The sequence below is a fragment of the Sarcophilus harrisii genome, chromosome X (genome assembly GCF_902635505.1).
Source record: "Sarcophilus harrisii chromosome X, mSarHar1.11, whole genome shotgun sequence".
Lineage (NCBI taxonomy): Eukaryota > Metazoa > Chordata > Mammalia > Dasyuromorphia > Dasyuridae > Sarcophilus > Sarcophilus harrisii.
In genome coordinates, this window is record NC_045432.1 from 29,674,619 (window position 1) to 29,697,558 (window position 22,940).

General features: G+C 41.3%; 1 protein-coding gene across 4 annotated transcripts in view; it reads right to left on the minus strand.

The window, feature by feature from the left end:
- Positions 1-375: 375 nt before the first annotated feature.
- TENM1 (teneurin transmembrane protein 1) overlaps positions 376-22,940 on the minus strand; it is a 784,948-nt gene continuing 762,383 nt past the window's right edge. For all 4 annotated transcript variants that reach the window (XM_031945150.1, XM_031945147.1, XM_031945148.1 and 1 more), the window contains 6 exons: positions 21,627-21,862; positions 11,792-12,088; positions 9,513-9,900; positions 6,600-7,820; positions 5,878-6,020; positions 376-5,086 (listed from right to left, as the gene is read on the minus strand). In XM_031945150.1, the coding sequence (XP_031801010.1) occupies positions 4,328-5,086; positions 5,878-6,020; positions 6,600-7,820; positions 9,513-9,900; positions 11,792-12,088; positions 21,627-21,862 (3,044 nt within the window). In that variant the 3' untranslated portion in view covers positions 376-4,327. The remainder of the gene's footprint in view (positions 5,087-5,877; positions 6,021-6,599; positions 7,821-9,512; positions 9,901-11,791; positions 12,089-21,626; positions 21,863-22,940) is intronic.

Below are 22,940 nucleotides of genomic sequence, written 5' to 3' on the forward strand. Positions count from 1 at the left end.
TAACAATTCTCTTCCAAAATTTCTTTACTTGTCTAAAAAATTTCTTAGACAAAGATTTTTAGAAGAGAATAAACAATTTGTTGTGTTATAAAAATTTGTGTATTCACTCTCGTGTGCTTTCTTCTAAAAACTTTGGGTATACTTGCTTGTGCTTGCTCATACTCTTGTAAAAATTTGTCTTTGTGTTCCCTCTTGCTTTCTTGTTGTCCCCGGCATAAAAAAACCCGGGGACGAGCTCTGCTAGTGTACTACTACATTATATGAAACTGTTTTGTACAAGACAGATCATTTGAATAACTTTGTGGGGGGAGAAGGGAAGATTTCCCCAAGATGAGAAGGAGAGACGCAGGGGCAGGAATCAAACAGGACACACTGTTATGATTGCTGTTTTATTTTGTACAAATGAAATATTCAAAGTACTTCTTTCAAATATCGACACAGAATATTAACTGGAAATATTTACAGCACGTTGTCGTGATGCTCTCATAGAAAAGTGCATGCTTCCGGCTTCAAAACCAGAGCAAAATGCAAAAGACCGTTGAACTGTCGCCACACACCCTACATGAACCTGTACAGTATCCACTCGCTTTTCAGCACAGGCGTCAGAGCGGGAATACAAAGCGGGGCCCAAGCGTTTCCCAGGCGGTGCTGGGAAAACGCTCTTCAGCACGATGGGGACCTCTGTCTTATCAAAATGGAAACTCTTGGCCTACACTGTAAACACCTCAACTTTTCGTGAGAAAGCAAGCAGCTAAACAGAGTATTTATTTTTGTGACACAAAGGCTACGTGCTAGACTTTCTCAGCGAACCTCTCGCCCGAAGGATATGAAGATTTAGACATCGTCAAGGTTCATACAAGTAAAATATTTTTTCAAGGACACAATCTGATATACTAACATTTACTTAAGAGCTTAAAATCCACCACTAATCTAAGGAAAGATTTGAAACTGCCAAACACATTTTCTTTGACAAATAATGTAAGATGACAATTGCCAAGACAAACTCCACAGCAAGTTGAACTCTAAGTATTTTCGGTTACTGGTTAGGAAGTGATTTCCTTTTACACATACTTGTATACTTTAGTCCTAAATAGCTTTTCTATGAAGGACACTCTGACATAAGTCACTGTCGTGTGGTTGAATTTTGCTCCCCAAATGTAGAACCTTAGAGCGGGCTCTAGAAGAGCAGTCTGAGATAGGAACTACTAGACAGGGCAGCTGGTTTGTTTGTTTTTTACAAACTGAGATTTTTTTTTTTTTTTCAAACTAAGTGGCTCTCGGTGCTTGGTTTTGATACCACAGCTATTTATCACTCGACACCCTTTTTACGCTCACCGTCTTCTATGAACGCGTCAGTGCAAGTACAGACTGCTTTGCTCTGACCGTTTCTGAGGTGGTGTCATTGACGGTAAGGGCCAGGAACGTTTGTTTCTTTCTTTCTTTCTTTTTTTCTTTTTTTCTTTTTTTTTTTTTTTAAAGCAGCATAGAAGAATGAAATGCCAGAAGATGTGTATGAATGACAATAAAAAGATAGGCATTACAAAAATCGGAAAGTTAGGTCTATCGATGTCCATCTAAGCAGTTAGCATACCAAATTATGCACTGACAAAGTTTTGTACGCTTGTCTACATAGTGTAGGTTATATATTTTTATATAGTGAATATATATATATATAGACAGAGAGAGGAAAGAGAGAGAGATAACAGAGTCTAGATTTCTTAGATAAATTGGCAGTAAAGCAATGTTATTTACCTATTTTAGCATGGTAAATATTTTCCTTCAAGATCACGTGTACATTAAAACTTTGAGTCTCATTTTTGTAAGAGTCACACTGCTGCTGATCCATAGCATGAGATTGGCAACATAAAAATAACCATCTAGATGCCTGTTCGACTCTGACGTGCATTTGGATCCTTAAAAATGCTTAGTGCAGAGGACATTCTGAAAGGGAAAAAAAATTACCTGGGCGGGCTGGCTGGCTGGCAAAAACCAACACGGAGAACGAGTCGCCATCTCGGCCTTTCTTTCAAATGAGAGAGAGGCTGGATGATTGGTGCTTGGCTCTGGAGCTACAGCCTTCCCGGGCCTCATGAGTAATTTGTATAAAGCTTCCACGGACGCGATTGACTTCTTTCAGATTGCGGAAGGATGGTCGATGAAGGAAGGCGTGGTCCGCCTTTTCCTGTGAATGGGAGCTGTATATGTTAAATACACCTCCGCAGTCTCGTTTGGAACTGTCCAAAAATCTCTCTCGGAATTACTACCCGTTAATGCTAACCTTTCAGGGCAATAAAGAGAAAAGTGGTATTTCAAGGCAGTATTAAAACCATCGTTGTGGGTAATAGAAAGTGCATTTCCTGAATGTAATACAAATATAACTTTAAGAAACCAAAGGCACAAGCTAACTAAATATGTATTACAAACTAGAAATGCACAGTTCAAGGTAATTACTATTAAGTAAAAGCTTCACATATCAGTCTCTAATGGATATTTAAAGCAGTTTGACATAGCGGTGAATTGCAGAGAAGTAGAGTTGCTGAAACGATAAGTAAAATAGACTCTAATATTGACATTTGGATCAGTGATAAAATACATCACATCGATGAATGCACTTGCTATAACAGTTTGTAAGGTTTTTTCTTTGTTTGCTTGAAAGAACATCAGAGCCTCTACAAACTGAAGGTCCATTTTTAGGCTGGTGTGGAAGTATTCAAATGCTCAACAAGTTGGTCTGTTAAAAACGATACTCTTCCGTCCGGAAGAAATGCTGTGCCACTAATATTGGTCTGTATTAGCACTTTGTTAAGACACAGAGGAGAGAGCGAAAACGCTCTCCTTTTGAATAGCCGTGTGAGAATGGAACGGGAATCGACGCCAACCTGAAGGCTTTGGAAATGGAACCTGTGAATACAGCCTCTCTCTCCTGTCTGTGGACCCTCGTCTTCACTTGATTTGGCTCTTGTAAAAAACTTTAATGTGATCATACAATCTAGGTTAAGGTGGTTTTTTTTAAAAGAAGTGGGGGGGGGGGAATGGGGAAGGAGATTGAGGACTACCCAGAGCATGTGGGCAGCCATTAGAAAGACTCCAATTGGAGTTGTTGTGCAGAGGGCACAGACTAAATCAATAATTACACCGATGATTTTTGACTACGGATCCGTCCACCCCACAGCTTAGTGGCAATACATGGGTCCGAGAGGCTTCTGAGTTCATTCATTTACACGTCATCGACGGGGCTGGGAAATGTTCGGTGACTAGCTGCAAAGCGTAGAAGAAAAATGTGGAAGTGAGAGCACGTGATGCCAATCGTTACGATGCACGGAGCCTTTGGTGCAATAGTTACACCGTAGATGGCAACTCGTGTAGGTGAATGAGCACCGTGTCTAGTGTTCAGGCCTTAGTTCTCAGATACTGTTCCTATGTGTTCCTACGTGTGACAGTAGTTTTCATCACTTACTACAGATGTTTCAAATGCATACCCAGTCAGCCTTTTAAGCAGATTACTTCTGAGTACGTTAAACCTTGCGAGCGGTAAGAACCGCGTCACCGGGTGCGATGCCCTATAGAAATGAGAGCTTTCTTAGGCGGGTTAATAAGTGGAGAGAGTCTGTGTTTATGTAATGCCGATACATGTGGTCGTTCTGGTGAAGGCCGTGATCCAACCTGGACTCTTTTGGAAAGAGGGAGTCGGCCGGATATTTGCTACCGTGTAGACACGACTGCCGAGCCCAGGGAAAAATGGTATGAGACGGCACTCGGTAGTATGACCTAGTGTTAACTTCCGGGGAGTAGGGAGAAATGTACTCAGAAAGAGAGAGAGTGGCTGAGGACATTTTCTTACCGCTTTTAAAGTTTTCTGTAACGGCTCTGTAAAATGTGAAATGGCCGGCAGTCTTTGGAAATGCAAAGACTTTCTGGAAACTTTTGAGATAGTCTTCAAGTCAGGTTGATCGTGAAATAGAGAAACAGCACGTCGTGATAGATAACTAGAACCTTTCTTGGGTTCTTTTTGCTCTTTATCTCAACACACACCTGACGTGGTGTTTTCCGAAAACTTGGTTTTTTTCGTCATTTGAGCTGTACTTGTGGTATTTTGAATACTGCCACACGAGAACTAAAAATCTTTCCTATTGCTTCTCAAACACTTTAAAGAAACAATATTAAAATACCATCTTCTGTCACATTGAAAGGCAGTTGGATATGTTTTTCCTCCATATTTACATATACAGAGTTCTGATCTAGAAAACCAATACAATAAACCTTTTTTTTTTTTTTATGTTTTAAAAACAGGCAGTCTTTGGTGACGCAAAGGCAGAGATTTTTTTTGTTACCTCCTGCCTATTTCGCTCTGTCTCATAAAGTGAATATTGTTGGCACTGTCAGAAAGTTCCAGATACTGCTCTACGGACAAGACGAAATAGCCATCGTAGCCTTGTACCCTCCCGGTGCTCAAGAGCTGTTGCTTCTCCCCCTCTGTCCATGCCCTAATCCCCTCTTCCCCTTCTTGCAACCGCCTCTGTTCCTTTGTCCAGGCCTGAGTGACGGCTCGTTGTCTGGCGATCTCTAACACGTGGTTCTTTTCCTCTTCCACAGTCGTTCCGTACCTGATGTTGAAGCACAGGGTACCGTGTTGGAGCTGTATGTCTGCAAAGCGTCTAGTCCTCCCGTTCATCACGGACGTCATCTGGGACACGGTCACGTTGACGCCATTCTCTAAAATCCGCCTCCCTCCTGTGTTACCTATGACAGCCAGGTCTTCTTCCAGAGATCCCAGTTTGATGAAGTAGTGAGTATCCCGTCCGTCAATGGTGAAATGCAGGTTTTCCAGGTAATGGGCGTCATTAAGGATGGCGGCGATTCGGCGGCTGTCTTCGTTGGCCACTCCTATGATGTCGGCGGTCACTGTGCCATCCTTGATGGCAAACTTGATGCCTTTCCCGAATACGGACGGAATGGCGGCGAACCTGGGGTGCTGTCCTCCTTCCACACACCTTCTGTCACTGGCTCTGGGAGCCATGGGAAGTTGGTCCAGCGAAATGAAGTTTCTAAGCTGTTTCTTCAACTCACACTGGATGCCCAGGATGGTCTGAAAAAGAGAGACGTAAAATACCACACCATGGGGCGGGGGTGGGGGGGTTTCTGTCCTCTGACTTGTCCATTTGGATTAGCTGGTTTCTATTTCTGCTCCCCCCCCCCCCCCCGAATGATGAGGGAAAGAGGCTCCACATTTTCTTATGACAAGCTGATGTGTAAGGTAGAGTCTTATTAGCTCTCTACATGTGACCTTAGTATGCTTGGCTTTATTTGCACATTCTTGCTCCCTTTAGGCATTGTATCTAAATGTAAATGGTTTCCTACTATTTGTATCGCCTGCTCTTCCAATTAAATCATCTGCAAGCTCCCGAGTGGCTTTATTGGGACCTTTTGGTGCCTCTTCATCTCTTTATCTTCCCCACTACTTCCTTTCTCTCAGGGAAGTATCTTTCTACTCTCTGTAGTTTGCCACAATCCCCATCTAGATTACATCTTCTTAAAGAGTGGGTTGTGACTCTATATGGGGTCTCATACTTGAATACGGGAGTTACAAAATTATGATTTGTTATGAGTGAAGGTTTGAGTTATATTCCTATTTTTATAGCCGGGGCCACACGCAAAGGGACTTCTGGGTGAAAATAGATGAAGAAGCCCTGCTTTATAGTTATTTCAAGGTTTGAGTGTCTGAAAGTAGCCTATTTCCCTTCTGAATCATTTCTTTTCCCAAGCATCATTTGCTGACTCCATAACCAGGGACAAGTGACTTCTCTGAGGAAAAGTCAAATGTCTCTTTGCTTATTTACCGCAGGGAAGTCTGGGAGGCTAGACTAATCTTTCACAAACCTTTCCGGGATCCCACTCTTGAGTTTTTGTTTGAAGCTGCAGAAGCTCATAGGTTAACTCCACGCTTTCTATTTCTGGTTTGGGAAATCCAGGCAACACATTGTGTAACTGGAAACCAAACAGCTCCAACCAACTTCCGATATCTACGAGATAGAAATCAAGAACGTAAATGGCACGTATGCGCTCGACACATGAAATGGGTTGAAAGGTTCATGGAGGGCGGGCGGAAATGCCCTTCCTGCTCTGAGCCCTCTTTGAAAAACAAGATCCTGAGAGCCGATCCGTGAAGTCTTCCAGAAAAACAACTAATCTTTTGATTTAAGAGAATTGTAAAAGCACTAGAGGGACTATAAAAAAACCAAATTTTTCCAAATGGGCTAGAGTATTAAATTATATTAAACTTCTTAGAGAGAAACTCCACTAACGGAGACATCTGATTGAAATTATGCGATATAGTTCTGACTCTTTACTCTCTGCTATTTCCCATGAGCTGTGAAGTAAGAAAAGACAAACGGGAATAATAGCTGAAAAGAAAAGCGTACTATGGTGTAGTAAGAGCCAAAGTGTCTGGTTTGCTGTTGACTTACGTGTTTTTTTTCCCCTCAACCTAGAAAACTAAGAAATAGAGCAGATGTAGGAAATCTTGTACATTCCCTGGTAGTAAGAATCTATGAGCACCTAAATGATACCGAGTTCTTTGTAGTTTTACATCATGTGAATACCTGTGGTGTACTTGGTGATGTCTTGTATTTTGCCAACGGGATAGTTATTTTCAAATGAGTAGAGGTTGAACGGTTTAGGGAGGGTGTTCAGATGCTTCCACACGTGATGATTAGGGGTTGTCCAACGTCCGGCAATGACGTCGTAATCTCTCTGTCCCAAGTGCACCAGCTTTGTGAGGGCGTCGTAGAGCCCCCCGTGAAAACCGATGACGACTTGGAAGTCTGGATAAGTATCCTGATAGATATCCCCGTAGGGTGTATAGAGGATCTCTTTTATCACCTGTCCTCGACTACTGAACACGGCTAGTGGGGTTCCGGTATTGTCACAGGCTACATAGTATTCTTCCCCGCTGCTTAGCTCCATTGCGATGAGGTGGCCTTGAAGATCGTAGTACAGTGAGGTGATCTCTGAGCTCGTGTGATTGTAGAGATGGGTGACTCGGATGGGGTTTCCGAGATCTGCGTAAAAGAACTGGAGGTGCTGTCCCAGACTGGATTTGCTGGCGACACGTCGCCCGAGCCCGTCGTAGTAGTATTGTACGCTCCACCCGGAAGCCTTATTGTATGCTTTGTGTAGCAGGCCGTTGGAATTATAGTCAAACACGTCGTTTCCCCTCTGTCGCAAAAAGCCGTCTTCGTCCATTTTATACTGAATCTCTCCCAGCCTGGTGATGCGATCTCTGAGGTCGTATCTGAGAGGTGTCAGGCGAGCGCTGTTGCCGTGGCTCAAGAGGTTGATGTTTCCGTTCAGGTCATAACTGTAACGCCATTGGGTTTTATCATTCACGGAGACGGTTTGAAGCTGACCGTCGGCGTCGTATTCGTAAAAGTACCTCGTTATGTTGGCTTCCACTCCTACTCGGATGTCACATATGACCATGCGGCCCATGTTATCATACTGAATGGTCATCCAGTAGGCGATCGCCTTCAGGATTTCGTACTGCACTTCGATGACTTGTCCGTTGGCGCTGAAGATCTTGGTGTGTTTCATGACTGTGGTGGTTATGACTTGGTTTAAGTCATAATTGATTACACTGAATTTTCCAAACTGCTCTGTCCTGCCGGAAACGTCGACGTAACGGTACAGATCTATCGGTAGAGGGGTCTCGTTTATTACCGCTTGCATGCTGGTGACCCGAAAGTTGTTATAACTATAGTCAAATCGCGCGTTGACGAGGCCTTCTTCGCTGAATCTGAAAATCTGACGTCCTATGAGAGGACCTGCATAGAAACAAAAGGGAGATCGTATTGGCAACAAAGTTAGGTGACGGGCGTTGCTGAAAATCAAGACACGGGCCTACTTTAGTTTAAAGCAAACATCCATCGTTGGTTTATTGTGATTCTCTCTGAAATATTTTGAAAACTGGAAACACGTAGCCCAAAGAATAGAATGACGTTACTTTCTCCCGTGTTCTGCAAAGGTCTTCCTATTCTCGGTCATCTGGATTGACAAAAATCAGGCGACTGCACTGGGGAAAAACCGATTTCTTTTCCAAAGAAATACGGAGGGCTGGTCATAGAGTACGAGACTCCGTGATCTGGCCAGTTGTGAGCCACAGATTTTGAATCACGGATAACTTGCAAAGAGGCTGATGTAGAATAATAAGCAGGGAACTGAGCTTACCCTTTTAACCCCAACCTGCATTTTTTGGGAGCCCTTTGGGTAGGTACAAATAGGGCTATGTATATAGTTTGAGTTGTTTTAAGCTGAATAACTAGAGAGGATGGTACCTCAGGAGTCTGTCTTTCTTATATCCATGTTGCCCACATCAAAGGCCCTCATCAGCTCCCACACATAGCCAGTGTGGATATCGTCTGCCGTCTCCCTCATTCGATGTTATGATGTGTGGCTATGATTGTGTCGCTTCTGTGAAATTTTGCCACGCTTCCCCAAAAGTCTGGCTTACTACAAGGGACTACATCGTGGCCAAAGTACTGTTCCAAACTGGAAGAACTAAAAGGGGTTGGCAAAACCTTCTTTCCCTACAGGAGACTTTGCTTTCTTCCGAACAATGGAAGTACCTGTGTTGCTTGCTAATCGGTGACTAGAACTAAATATTTTTCTTCTTAGATCATTCCAAGAATTGATCTCCATCCTTCTATAGCTGTTGAGCCTCTGTCATTCCGTCTTAAATCAGAATAACTAATCTGATTTTAACACCCTTATTGGTGCTTTTTTTTTTTCCTTACAAGAATGTCAAAATGTTTACGTTGTAAAAATGCCAGAGTTGAAAGAAAAGCAGTTCCTCTCTGTGCTAAATGTGCTATCCTTTATGGTTATAAGTGAGAAAGCTATGCTTTGATTAGGCTGAAAGTTACCTACTCTGAGCAAATTCCTCAATACCTTTTTTTTTTTTTTTTTAACTTTAGGAACCTTCCATGATTCCTCATTTCCTGACAAATTAAGCACTAACTCCTTAACCTGGCATTCAAGTCCTCCAAATATGGTTCCAACTGACCATTTTAGCCATAGCTAAAACACATGGCTGAAGTTAACGGAGGAACTAAGTAAAATTGATTGCTTTTATGTCCCCTCTCCATTTCAACCTTTGAACAACATATCCCATCTTTCCAACTCTTCTCCAAACTTGAAAGGCCCAACCTACTATCTTTATCTATTGAAATACAATCATTTTTAAAAGACCTAGCTCAAATATCAACTCCTCTGTGACATGTTAAATGATTTATCCCTCCCATAAAGTGCCATAGCATCTTGCTTGTACTTCTCACAGATACTCTACTGTAATTCAGAATGAAATGTCTCGTATCTACCTCCTCTACTATATTGTAAACTTCTCTGAGCCAGAAACTTTTTTTTTTAAATGTTAGTATCTCACAGTAAGTATTTGGGAAATCTTGGAATGAATATTGGTATAACTGGAAAAAAAAATACTTGGAAATTTTGCAACATACCTGTTTGTCTATATCTGATCGTACAAATAAATCCATCGTGCATCAGATGTATTGTCTTAATCACTCCGGAAGACTCTTCGTACGTGAATGTGACTTGAGTGGTATCGTAGAGAATCTCAGACAGTCTAGACTGTTTGGTATACTTGTAGAGAACTCTTCGTCCCGTCCCGAGGTAAAGCGTCTGGAGGAGTCTTCCGTCTCTGGTAAAGTCCTGGATAAAAGAAGTGCTACTGTCCGGAGGAGTGTAGATATTCCTATAGTAGCCCACCGAAAGCATGGTCTGTAAGCTGTGCCGCACCATGCTGGGCATGGTGACTGAAAGAAGGCAGTCTGACTGGTCATATTCAAAGATGTAACGTCGCTGGCTATGCAAAAGGAGCATCACAGACTGGGGGAAAAAAAAGAACACAAAATAGAACGTTTTGACAGGAGGCACGGGCTTGGTGTTTACAATGACAATGGTCATACATATCAATTTCTTCATTAAATTCCACATAATAGAATGGTTGGTATTCATGAAAAGTACATAAAATCACATTTTGGCCAATTACATTCTGTTTTTACTACATTAAGAGAACTTGTTTCTTTTCACATGGATGACTGACTATCTCTGAGTGGATGGAGGCATATTGTACGTAAAGATTGGTTTAACTCCATTTTTTAAAGTGGAATCTATCTGTGCCCAAGAAAGCTGTGCTCAAACAGGCCTCACGCTGAGAGAGAGATGATGGAATACCAATCCAGAGGAGAGGCTGGGTTCAAATCCTCTTTCTCACATTACTGTTGTGACTTTGGCCACAACCTCCTGAGCCTCATTTTGCTCAGCTGAAAATGAAAGACTTGGAGTAAATAGTAGCATGTCTCTGAGGTTCCTATGGAAAAATAAATAAAGCCAAGTACATCTACGGAAATGTATGAACTTTGTAGCAGTGAAGGCTCACCCTCTGCATTAAGCTATTGATAAAGTACTCATTCAATATTGGCTGATCTTTTTGATGTGGGAGGTGAAAGTGCTCCCCCTCCTACTATATCTCTCCCCCAATCGAACGATAGAATTGGGAACAAATCAAGGTCGACGGGCAACATCCTAAACTTAAATCAAAACCGATTTGATGGGTAAAGTTCATAAAGATGTTTTGTCGATGGGGTGGACAAAATAATAATGATAAATTAAAAAAATTTTCAATAAAAACAGCCTTATGTTTCATTTATGTTGCTTTCCTAGCCAGAAAGCCCATTTCATTATTCTACCCTAGTCAAATCCTGTCTGTCTTGAAAAGCTCAACTCCAACACTAAATGAAGAACTGAATGACTATCTCGGGGAAGGTAGCAGAGCACTGCCCAGGAAACTAAAGAGGACAGGCATTAGAAATGTGCTAAGTTGAAGCACAGTACATGACCACAAGATGGCAACATTGCTCAAAACAGATGGGTCAGCCAATCGATGCATTCGGTCTGGCTGCAAGTGTTTTGGGTTTTTGAGGTCTAGTAGCAATTTGGTCCAAATTTTTCAACCTGTAATGCCTAACTAGTTATATTAATGAAATTAAAAGTAAGAGGTTTTTAACCAGAAATTTCCAAGGAATGATTTTGGGGAAGGGGTATATTTGGATATTTTTGTCACAGCAAAATATATACGTGCTTGCTCTGTACAGAGCACTTTCTTGGGTGCTGGCAAAGTTCAAGGTTAAGGTAGAACACAGTCCCTCATGTCGTGAAACCTATCGTTTTCCACCTTGTATTCCAAGTTCTAAAAAGGCTTCCAAAACCTGTGGTTACTTTTGGGAAAAGTCTCATAAATCAAGATGGACAAATAAATGACTTACAAAAAGGAGTAGTAATAAGCCAAGCCCATAAATCACTATCTGTATCATAACAGAATTCAGACAACCACAGATTATTACTCAAACTGTTGGGTAGGAAAAACTATAACAAAGTACTTTATTCCTATCATGAGAGTCTCTCGGCCAGAACAATCTAACGTTCTTCCGGTGACTTTACCTGTGAGCTTTTGTGAAATAAAAAGCACACAGACAGATATATGCTACAAAGGAAAAGGGAACGAAGCTTATTACTCCAGTTAGAATTGAAAATCATAGATGGCGGGGTATGATATATTAAAGTTTTATACTGAAAAACAACATACTTCTTCAATTAAAACACTCACTTTGCTGCATTACAGAAAATATAACTCACATAGTTGGCTTGCTATGAAAGTAGTTACTCACCACGTCATTTAGAGTCTCATGATTGTGGATTTTAGTGCACGTACACTTACCTTCTCTAAGTAAGTGTAGCTCCATATTTTCCCATCAGCCCAGGTTCGTGAAATGATCTTTCCACCCTGATCGTATTCCATTTTCTCAGTCCATGTACCTCTTTGAATATAAGTTACTAGTCCCGTATGCGAATACGTGATATTCACTTCATTATATCTGCTGACGGGAGACCACAAAATTGGGCGACCGGTCTGGTCGTAAAGAATCCGGAGGGTGAATTTCCGATGGTCATCGTAGATTTTTCCTGTGCGGGTTATGTGATCAAAGTCTATGGACAGCAGGTTTCTGTTGTGGGCCTAGGAAATGACACATAAGCAAAACATTTTTTAAAACGGTGCCGGATCAAGCCTCTTTGGTTTCGGTGGCAGAGGGGTGGCGAGCACGAGTGGCGTTCTGATTCCTTTCTGGCCAATCTTACTTAACCTTCTCCGGCTCTATTCCCCGTCTCTCCTCGAGGGTGGCAAGTGTCCCTCTGTGCATGGAGAAAACATTGGGGAGAAAAGGGGCAGTCAGATCCTTGCCCCATTCTCCAAAAGTTCTAGTCCTTAGCATCGTCGCTCACATGCGACATTAAACCCCAGATGGGATGTTCTGGATTCCATGCTTGCTATCACCAACCTTCCTATAAGCACAATCCCATATACTCTCTTAACTATTTACATAACCTTTGTCCGAGGGAGAACAGGCCTCGGACTCTGATGCTTGATGTGCTTAGTAGAACACGGACTGAGAAAATATGATCGAAGTAGATTTGCCTTCTCCTTCCCATCTAGTAACTTAACTGATTTACAGATGGCTGAGAAAATTGAGTCAAAGAATTAGCAGTTACTTGGTGTTTCCAGGAGAAGCTATCACAAATAAATTCCAAGGAGCTCTGATAAGGACATATTAGCCTAGCCACTCATTTGACACGAGATCTGTCAAACAACTTACCAGAGCTTGCTTTTTCCAACATTTCAATTGGTTGTGTTAGTACTGGGCAGACTTAATTCTTCACGTCAATACAATTTATTTAAAAATGAAAAACTCAGTAGATAATCTGGTAAAGAAAAAAGTTCAGAATACCATAGGAGTGATGGGAGAGGATATTAAAGCCAAAAGGTATTTTCAAGATAATCAAGTCCAGTCTCCCTCCCCTCCTGTGTATGGTTTTTTTTTTTTTTTTTCTTCTTCTTAGTGTGGGTTTTATACAGAAGGGAAGGGTTGGATTTGAACCCATGTTGCTGAGCCTTAAAGAATCTCTTTAAAAATTTCATATTGGAAAGATTTTAATGGAGTTAAAATTCGGATTTCTCATGTATGACAATGCAGGAAAATGGATGACAGGAAATCAAACCAGTAATCCTAGTAAGATAGAAGCTAAGTCAAAATTTAAATAAAACAGTTAACTAATAAAACTCACAACTTCAAAATAATTTTTAAAAGCCAGAGAGGAGACAATGTGACCATCTCATCATGAACAATCCTCAACATTATTTAGTGTTTGTTAGTTAAACAAAAATGGAAAAGTAGATCATTGACACAAACTAGATAAAACTTTGTTGAATGCGATACTGTAGAGTTTGATAAGTCTGAGAAAATTAAACACTGGGGGGAAATTCCCCTCTGGAAAAGAACCCATTTCCTCTTTTGGGAAACCAAAAAGCAGTTTGGCAAGATAACATCACATACCGTCAAAGGCTCTGGATGAATACGCTAAATATATACCAGGAACAGCTGAATAGAATAGTAGATAGAGCACTCCAGAGCTAGCTCTGGAGTGAGGAGGTCACAACGTGAAAATACAAAAGGTCAGAATGTGAAAAGTGAGAGGAGAAGGAATGGAAATACTTTACTAGCTACAAGTTGGGGAAGGATTCTTAACCAGAGGACTGAGGTGATTATAAAAGAAAATAATACCTTTCTGTGACAGGAAATTCAGAAGAGTTTTTGCTCAAAAAAGCAACATAAATAAGTAGATGATGAAGAGAAATGGGTGAATGGGAAAAACTTAGCATCAAATACCTAATAAAAAAATGATAGTCCAGATATATACAGAGTTAACAAACAGCCATTTTTGACCACAGTATACACGTGGTCAAAGGATATTAACAGTTGTCAAAATTAGAACCGCAAAACTATCAAGCTATGACAAACGGCTCTGAATCGCTAATAACACAGATAAAAAATAACAACTCTGAGATTTCACTTCACACCCATCAAATTAGCAAAGCTGATAAAAGATGGAAATTTAGTCCATGCTGAAAAGGATCTGTGGAAGATAGGTATGCTAATGAATTACTGGTAGAATTGTGAATTGGAAAACTAGTTGGATTTATGCAAGAAAAGAGGAATCTGACTAGAACGTTTTACCCAGACATCTCGGTACTGGGAAGTCATGTATAAAAAATATTCCCAAGGACATTCGTTGTTTCTAGTTTCACTTAACATGAAAAATAATAAAATGAGAGAATGGCTGAACAGATTATTTCAAAATATGACTGTAATGGAAGAAATAAATGAGAGATTCAGAGAAACATGAGGTTTTGTATGAACTGGGAAAACAAAGCATTGAGAACCAAGATACTGTTGTTGTATCAATCGATAATGGCAGCTAGGTAATATACTAGATAGAGCAGTGCATTCGGTTCAAATCTGAACTCGGACACCTGTATGATCCGGGGCAAGTCACCGAACTGCTGCTGTCTGCTCTGTTTTCCCCGTCTATAAAATGGGGATAATAGCACCTACCTTCCAGGTTCATAGTGAGGAAAAATGACATTGTAAAGCACTTAACACACTACTTGGCACACTTAGTGTACACTTAATATTTGTTCCCTTCTCCCTCCCCTCTAGAAGTATTTTTAAGTACCTATTGTGTCATTCCAGGCACTGTGCCAGGTCATTGGGATACACAGACAAAATTGCAAAGACTCTTGCCTTCAAGGAACTTAGGGTTTTTTTTTTTTTAAAATTCAGGGAAACATACAGCACTTTACGGGGTAATTTTGGAAAGGAGGGCATTAGCATCTAAGGGAATGGTATTCGGGATATGGGTCTTTGCATTTTATCTGATTCTTGAAGGAAATAAACTATTTTATAAGAAGCAAAGAAGAGAATTCTAGGCCTGGAAACGTAAATTCAAATACAGATGTGAGAGATGGAATATCACGTGTGAGGAACAGGCAGAAGGAAGGCAAATTTGGCTATACTGGAGTGTGGGATGCAGCAAGAATATCATAAGGCAAGGCAGGTAGGATGAGAACAGGTTACGAAAAGCCTTACATGCCAAACACAGAAGTTTATATTTTATCTTAGAGATATTAGGAAGCCACTAGACTTTACTGAATAAGGGAGTAACACGGTTACCCTTGTATTTTAAATTATTTTGGCAGGCATGTGTAAGACAGATTGGAATGGGGGACATTTGAGGCATGGAGACAGAGATAGGAACCAGACCTGTGATTTCATTGCTTCAGATAATTCTTTTCTTTTGAGAGGTGATCAGGGTTAAGTGACTTACCCAGGATCCCACAGTTAGGACAGGTTAAGTGTCTGAGGTCACATTTGAACTTGGGTCTTCCTTACTCTATCTACTATCCAGCTGTTCCTGGTATAGATAGTTCTTAAAAGAGGGCATGCTCTCTTTTCTACTTGTGCAGGTTTGTACCATCTTTGCAATTATTAGAATCTTCCAAAGCTGTCCAGAACACTTAGAAGTTAAGTGATTTGCCCAGCGGCCATAGAGCTACTATCTTTCAGAGGTGAGACTTGAACTCAAGCTTTCCTAGCTTTGAAGGTGGCTCTAGAGATCCATGATGCCACGGTGCTTCCTGCTGCTAAACGGTGAAAAGAATTCAGCCTCTGGGAGCCACTTAGGACAAAAGTCTTGGGGTACAAGCACGATGAGGAGGTGTGATGGAGTAGATCGACGGTGAGCTACTTAATGAGACTGAGGAGGGTTCAGAAAGGAGGAAAACTAGGAGACAGCAGTGTAGTGAAAACTCCAAAAAGAATATTCAGGAAGAAAGGGCGGTTAATAGTGACAAATGTGAGAAAATGAGAGAGTGAGCAAAAGAAGTTTAGTAAGGATCAAGACTGAGAAAAGACCCTTTGATTTAGCAGTTGAGAGATCTTTGATAACTTTGCAGAGAACAGTTTCACTGAAGGGAAAAGCAACTTATGAGGAGTAGGAAAATAAGTTTGTGGAGGCCATGAGCCTAAACAGATTTTTCTATGAGTTTGGCTGTAAATAAGAATAGAGATATAACATGACAATTTATAGACAATTTCATCCAGCCTAGTGATGCCATGTTTGAGAGGAGGCACGTAAGTACTATTTCTGCCTTTTAAGACCAAACTTAAAGATCTCTCTCTCTCTCTCTCTGTATTTTAAGGTAGGGAAAACTTGGACATATTTATAAGCAACAGGGAAGGAATCAAAGGGGGAAAGGCTGAAGAGATGGGAGGGTATCTAATATAGATGAAAGCAAACCTAAACTGCTGCCAAACAGCTCAGATTAATGGTGATGACCAATCTTCGTCCCAGAGAAGAGGCAGAATACTAGGATACAGGATGATGCACGCTGTCACTGCTTGTCATTTTGGGGATTGGATTTGATTTATGTTTTTCTTTGTTACGACAAGCTAGGATTCAATTTTCAGGGAGTGTAATGGGAAAAACGATTCTAAAGTCCCTCAAAAGGCATAAAAGTACTTTGATGTATAGCAAGGCATAAAAGTACTTTGATGTATAGCAATCTTGGCCACGTCGATTTCAATTGCTTTGCTCTCAGTTTGTTTTCGTGGGAAATGGGGCTAATATAGTAACTCCTTTCCTTCCCTCTCTCACCTTTGGCCCCTGGGAAAATACACAGCACAGATCTGACAGAGAGAGCACTTACCAATGGGAGCATGACATCACAACTAGGGAAGAGTCCGTGCAAAGGATGGGTAGCCAATCTTGCTGTGTGATATTATTGTCTGTGAATGTATTCTATACTGCCTTGTGGTCAAGACTTGATCTATCTGCCTAGCAGAAAAAAAAGCATTCTTTCTGCAACTTTTCCTGTGGTTTTACACTAGTCACATATGATAATTTTAAGTTAAAGTTATGCTATAATGATAGTTGAAGAGCCTACTTAACGAGTGATTTTCAGTTCAACTAAATCAGTGACTTTATTTATCTGATAGATTGTGTTTACATTTCTCAATAAAGCCATTACGGCCGCACAAATAGGGATGCCTGCTGAAACTCCACCGGGAGGTTGGCCGACCGACGTCTGCTGATATTTTTTGATCACTTGTGATGATTGTTACGATGCCACGTTCGGACCTCTCGATAGTGTGCCCTGCTTTTGATGCTCCTGTTAAAATACTGGCTTCAAATGTAGCATTTGGAAATAAATGTCACATCAAGCTAAGCAATGAAAGGAGATAGAGAATAAACACTGCACGTTTACTTAGCATTTTTGCAAAGAGCTATAGGTGCAAAAGCTGGGAAAGGAAGGAAGCTTTCCAGATATATTCTCCATGTGGTATTCCCTTGACTCCAAGCATTTGCTTCCTAGATGGGGTTAAAGGTATGTATCCTGGAGAGCTTAATCTGATCATGCCAAGGCCAGGCAAGAGATTTGAGGGACTGGATTTGAGGCTTTGCTGTGGTGGGGGATGATTAAATTTGGGAAAAAGAGTTTCTAGCATTCTATTTCTCAGAAATGTGATTTACACATAATTAAGTCAAATTTGAAAGTGTGTTGAGTAGACCCTATGCAATGACTCATTTTAATGGTGGGTAGATCAGCTGCCCGGTTACTTACGGACTTGATGGCAAGGTCCGGCAGTGAAATAGCGTAGCCCTTTCACTGAACTAACCTAGAAAATGGCTCTAAGTGGAGGAGAGAGGAAATGTGGAATTTGGACACCTTGGGTGGAGAGAATGGGAGTAAAGCGGTACACCATCACTTTCCTAGATGGTGTCCAGGTCAAACTGCATTATTATATTCTATTTCCCTGCTTTTCCATTGCAGAGAAGACTGTTTGTCTTGCCGGAGTTCACATCACTTCGGGTTCCTAAGGGAAAATTTTAAAATAAAAAGAACACACAACTATTCTCAGTTGTATGCAAAGCTGTGATTCTGAAGGATGCTTAAACCTTTTCCTAAGTTAGGGAAAAAACTCTAACTGCAGTAGTTGGAGATCAGTTTTTCTTTTGTAGTACATATAAGTACGCCCCGCCCCCACCCTGATTTTATGACTCGAATTGTACATTTGATGCTTTAAAAAACAAGAGAATGGCTGTACTCCCATGGTTTTGCTTTGGGATCCTGTGGAATGACCAACTTGACACACCAAAGCCATTCTCATCCATGGATGTGGCAAGCGATAATTTGGATCTAGTCCCCGAACCAGTTCACTTTTACTTAATGCCTAATCTTGGTTACAGATACTCGGATTTCTCTGCGCTGAGGAGATTGCTTTATGGAAGTGATGCAGTAGATGAAAAGTTAAATTCAATGGATGCAAAAGTACCTGTAAAAGGAGATGATTCAAATACATTTTGGGTCGGGGAAATGGATTGAAAAACAATGACACATTAGAGAACATGTTGGCTTAATAGAGCCAGTGAAGAATGTCTCCAAAACAGCTGATCTTGGACTTGCTCAGACCAAGTATATATTTTTTTTTGTTTTTTTTGGCAGGGAGTGGGCTGCATTTTGGTGTAGGAAATAATTTCTTCTTGGCTTACGACTGAAAACCCTAGATTAACAAAGAAGAGAATGCCATTTGTTTTTCTTTTCACCCGAAGGCAGAAGAGTGGATGTGGCAAGCATCCTACTGGAACGACATTTGCTCTAGATCACCTTACCAAACGGGCTTGTAAAGTACTCTGTAATTTTGTTCAATGATAGATAGCATTTCATGTACCACTGTGATGGGGGGCTATTTTTTCAAAGAAGTGCCGTATTTGACAAAGGAAACCAGGATCTGCTCATTTGCACGACCGGATCTACGTGAGACTTCACAATGATCATGGGGCAAATGGGGGAAATTGATCTCAGTCCATGGGTTTCTGAAAATTTGGATATTGGACCAATATTATCTGAAAAAAAATCTCCATTATTTTACCCGGATATTGGGGAGACATGCAACTAACTATAGACCTATTCTCTTCCACGCTCCAAAAAAATGTTAAAAAAAAGTCATGTATATATTTTCTCAAATAAAGCCAACTAAGGAAACTCATATCTCCCTGCAATTTTTCCCTTCACTAGAAATTAATTATTTTAAAAGCACTAAACTATACAGTATGGAGGCAGCGTAGGGATCAGAAGATCAGGATTCTAAACCTGGCTCTTATCACTTCACATCTGTATATCCTCAGATGGATCCATTTCCTTGTCTTTCTGGGACAAATTCAGGTTCCTCCTCTGAAAAATGGAAATAATAGTAACACCCGCTACACTTCCTTATCTTCCCATATCCACATGGTTGGCAAGTTTAGTTAATTCTACTTTCACATCCATTCCCTTTTTTTTTTTTTTAGTCACATGACCATCACTCTAGTTCATGCCCTCATTACTTCTCACCTGGAGTATTACAGTAGGGTCTTAATTGGTTTCCTGGATCATAAGTCCTTCTTCTATTCTTCCTATATCTATCCTTTTTGATACAGCTAATAAATATTCCTAAGCCACATGTATGATCAGGCCTAGCTCAAAATACTTCAATGACTCCCTTCTGCTTCCAGGATAAATTATGACTCTTCTAATATGGTTTTTAAGGCCATTTACAACCTGGCTTCAGCCTGCCTTTCTTTGTTCATTGCACCTTAGTCCAATTGGCCAACTTGCTATTTCTTCTTCAATTGCCGCATTTGGGTTCTTGTCTCCATATCTGTACACGGACTGTCCCTAACAGCTTAGTCTTAAATGACCTGCCCGGGAGACTCAAACCCAATTCTTTTTTTTTTTTGTTTTTTTTTGTTTTTGTTTTATAGCATTGACAATTGCCAAACCTTTTGTTCCAATTTTTCCCCTCCTTTCCCCCACCCCTTCCCCTAGATGGGAGACACGGAAATAGTCATAGGCCTATTCTCTTCTATCCTCCAAAAGAAGTTTTAAAATTATGCATATACTTTCTCAAGTAAAGTCAATTGGTCATTTTCTTTCTTTTAACGTGGTCCTCATCTTCCAATTCAAAGGCCTTTTGATTCATTACTCTACTTGATCTTATTGCTGCATTTGACATTGCTGACCACAGCTTCCTTCTTTCTCTCTTTTGAGACCTTTATTTCCAAAGCACTCTCAACGATCTGACCTTGGTCATCTTTTCTCTGCATATCCTTGACAATCTCATCCGCTACCATGGCTTCCATTGACCCTCTGTAGTTGACGGCCAAGTCTTGATTTCCAGGTCCACTTTCTTCCCTGAGCTCAAATGCCTATTGATCATTCCCATCCCCAAACTCCAATCTCTCTGACCTTGTCTTACATCCTTAACTTAGAAACAAACAGAAAGCCTGCCCTTCCCTAATTCCTGACATCCTTTCAGGCTATTGTCATCTCTTCTCCCTCCCCTTCACTGGTGACTTCTAGAAAAAAAGTATCATCTGCTTTTACTTCCTCAACTTGCCCCTACAATTTGGTCTCTGACTCTGTCCTCTGTTAAGGCTACTTTAATAAAGAGCATCACCAAATCTGATGGCCTCTTCTCTGAATTTATCTTCCCGGTCTCCTCTGCAGCAATTAACATGACTGTTTCTGCTCTCTGTACTTTCTCCTTTGGTGATGTCATCAATTCCCATGGTTTCAGTTATCCCTTCTCTATAGATGGCCACTAGCCCCAAATCTCTCCGGAGCTCCAGTCTGAAATCCCCAGTTGGATGTTCTGCTGTTATCTGAAACTCCACGCACCCCAAACGAGATTCATCTTCCCCAGAAACTTGTCCGTCTTCCTCAATCATCTACTTTTTTTTGATGCTACCACTATCTTTCCACGCTTGAAACTGGAATCATTTTTACTTGTGCTTGGGTCACAACGTCTAATTGGTTTCCAAGTCTGGTTGACTCGAAAGATAATAGAATCCCAGACCACCTCTACTATCTTTCTCACATTTGTTCTATTGACTTTCATTGCTGCTCTCCTAGTTCAAGCCTTTATCCCTGCCCATTGGTGCCATTAGGACCAGTCCATCTGGTTTCTCTGCCTCCAATTTCTTGCTCTCCAATCCTGCCTGAACAATAGCTTTCATTCAACTGCCTGTACGATTTACAATCTTTAGCCTGAGATTTAAAGCTGTCCCCAATCTGGCTCCAGTCTACCTTTCCTATCTGATTTCATACAATGCCTTTTGTGTATTTGCACAGGTAGCAAAGGTGACTTCATCTCTGCCTACTGAAAACTTTCAATGTCCTCCTTCATATAGTCTTCCCTAATTCTTTTTCCTTCCACCACCTCCGAGATACATGGAATCTTTCTCGTTCTTGGCTGGGCAATGTACTACGAGTATCTTTGTCTCATTCCTTCTGCTGGGCTATGGACTCTTTCAAGGCAGAGACTATGACATTATTTCTCTTTCCATGCAGTGCTAAGAGCACAGTAGGGGCATAATTGACATTGGCAGAGTTAGACTGAGTTAACTTGAAGATGGGAGAGGAGGCCTGGGTGAGGGCATGATGAGAATGCTATCATCTAGGGGAAGGGGAACTAGAAAAGCTGAAGACACATCATTTCTCTCGCCACGTAAAATAGAGTACCAGCTTTACAGCAGTGTTCGTCAGATCCCCGTCGACCTGACGAATGCTGTCCGCGGCCTTGGCCGAGAATTCTCTAGGATTTATATGGTTGACTTACCCTTAGCCTCCTTTCGAATGCTGACATGTTGCCTTTGGTTTGCTCCTTCCTCTGCCGCCACTCGATGACGTTAGAATTATGCTCTCCGGGCAGGGAGATGTTGCACTTGCCCAAGGTGGGGTTAACTGCCCCGGCGAGGATGTGTGGCTCGGTATTGAGGCTGATCTCCATGCCGCTTGCAAAGGTGACCCGGAGGGACCCATCTGGGCTTACTCGATAGGTGCTCTGGGTATTGTCTGTTGACAGAATATGAGTTTTAGGGAGGGGGACAGAAAGTGTGGGCCAAGTTCTCATTTGGGCTCTCTAGCTATCCATTCTGGCCATTTTGGAGGCTCTGGATTTGGTTTCTTGGATAAAGATTTCTAGTCTCAACCTGCAAGCTGACTTCTTTCTCTTTTCCATTTTAAGAGCATTCCCTCTGGTTTGTCAGGAAGGCCCGTTTTGTTTGATATGATAAACTTAGCTTCCCTATGACCCGAGGAGAACTCGGGTCCTTCAACAGCACTGCTCTTGTCTCCTCCAACTCTCAAAGAAGATTTTCACCAAAGGCTACCTCTGATCTGCTCCTGTATAGCTGTGATACCCTGGAATGTTTTACTGCTTTTTCTGTGCACACAGTTTCATACCAAGTCCCCCAAAAGAAATATATCCTTGATCCCATTTCCCCCTAAGAAAGTTGTTTTGGATAAACAGGAGAGGAGGGCCACTCCCCAAATTCCTTCTCTGTCTCTCTTTGTCTCTGTCTCTGTCTGTCTCTCTCACAGTTCTCACCATGAGAGATTTCATTTCATTTAGAAATATAATTAGAACTTGAAGAGAACTTCTAGATCAATGAGTTACAAAATGAAAGAATTTGGGAGTTGGAAGAGACTCGCAGGCCATTCATTATAACACACCAAACAAGCTAGACATCCTCTGCTTACAGACTTCAAAATGAAGGGGAACCCACTACTTCCTGGGATAGCTCCTTTCACTTTGGGATAGTTCTAATGGCTAGGAAGTGTTGTCCTGTTTTCAAACAGAAATGTGCCTTTCCTAGTACCTTTGTACCATTTTTATATGGGAGAACTGTACTTCAGAGTGGCGCCTCACCCGTGGTCTCAAGGAGAAGAGCCGGGACGTGAGCTCAGTGGGGATGTTAAGAAGTTATGTTCACTTAAGTTAAGAAGCGTGGGAAAGAGTGGAACGGTCCCAAATCTGGGAGTCAGGAACTTAGTTGGAATCTGCCTGCATTGTGGTGACTCAGTCATGGTCACCAAGGGACTGAGTGGCAGAGGTGGGATTCAAAGGATTCAAATGCAAACCCAGGTCTTC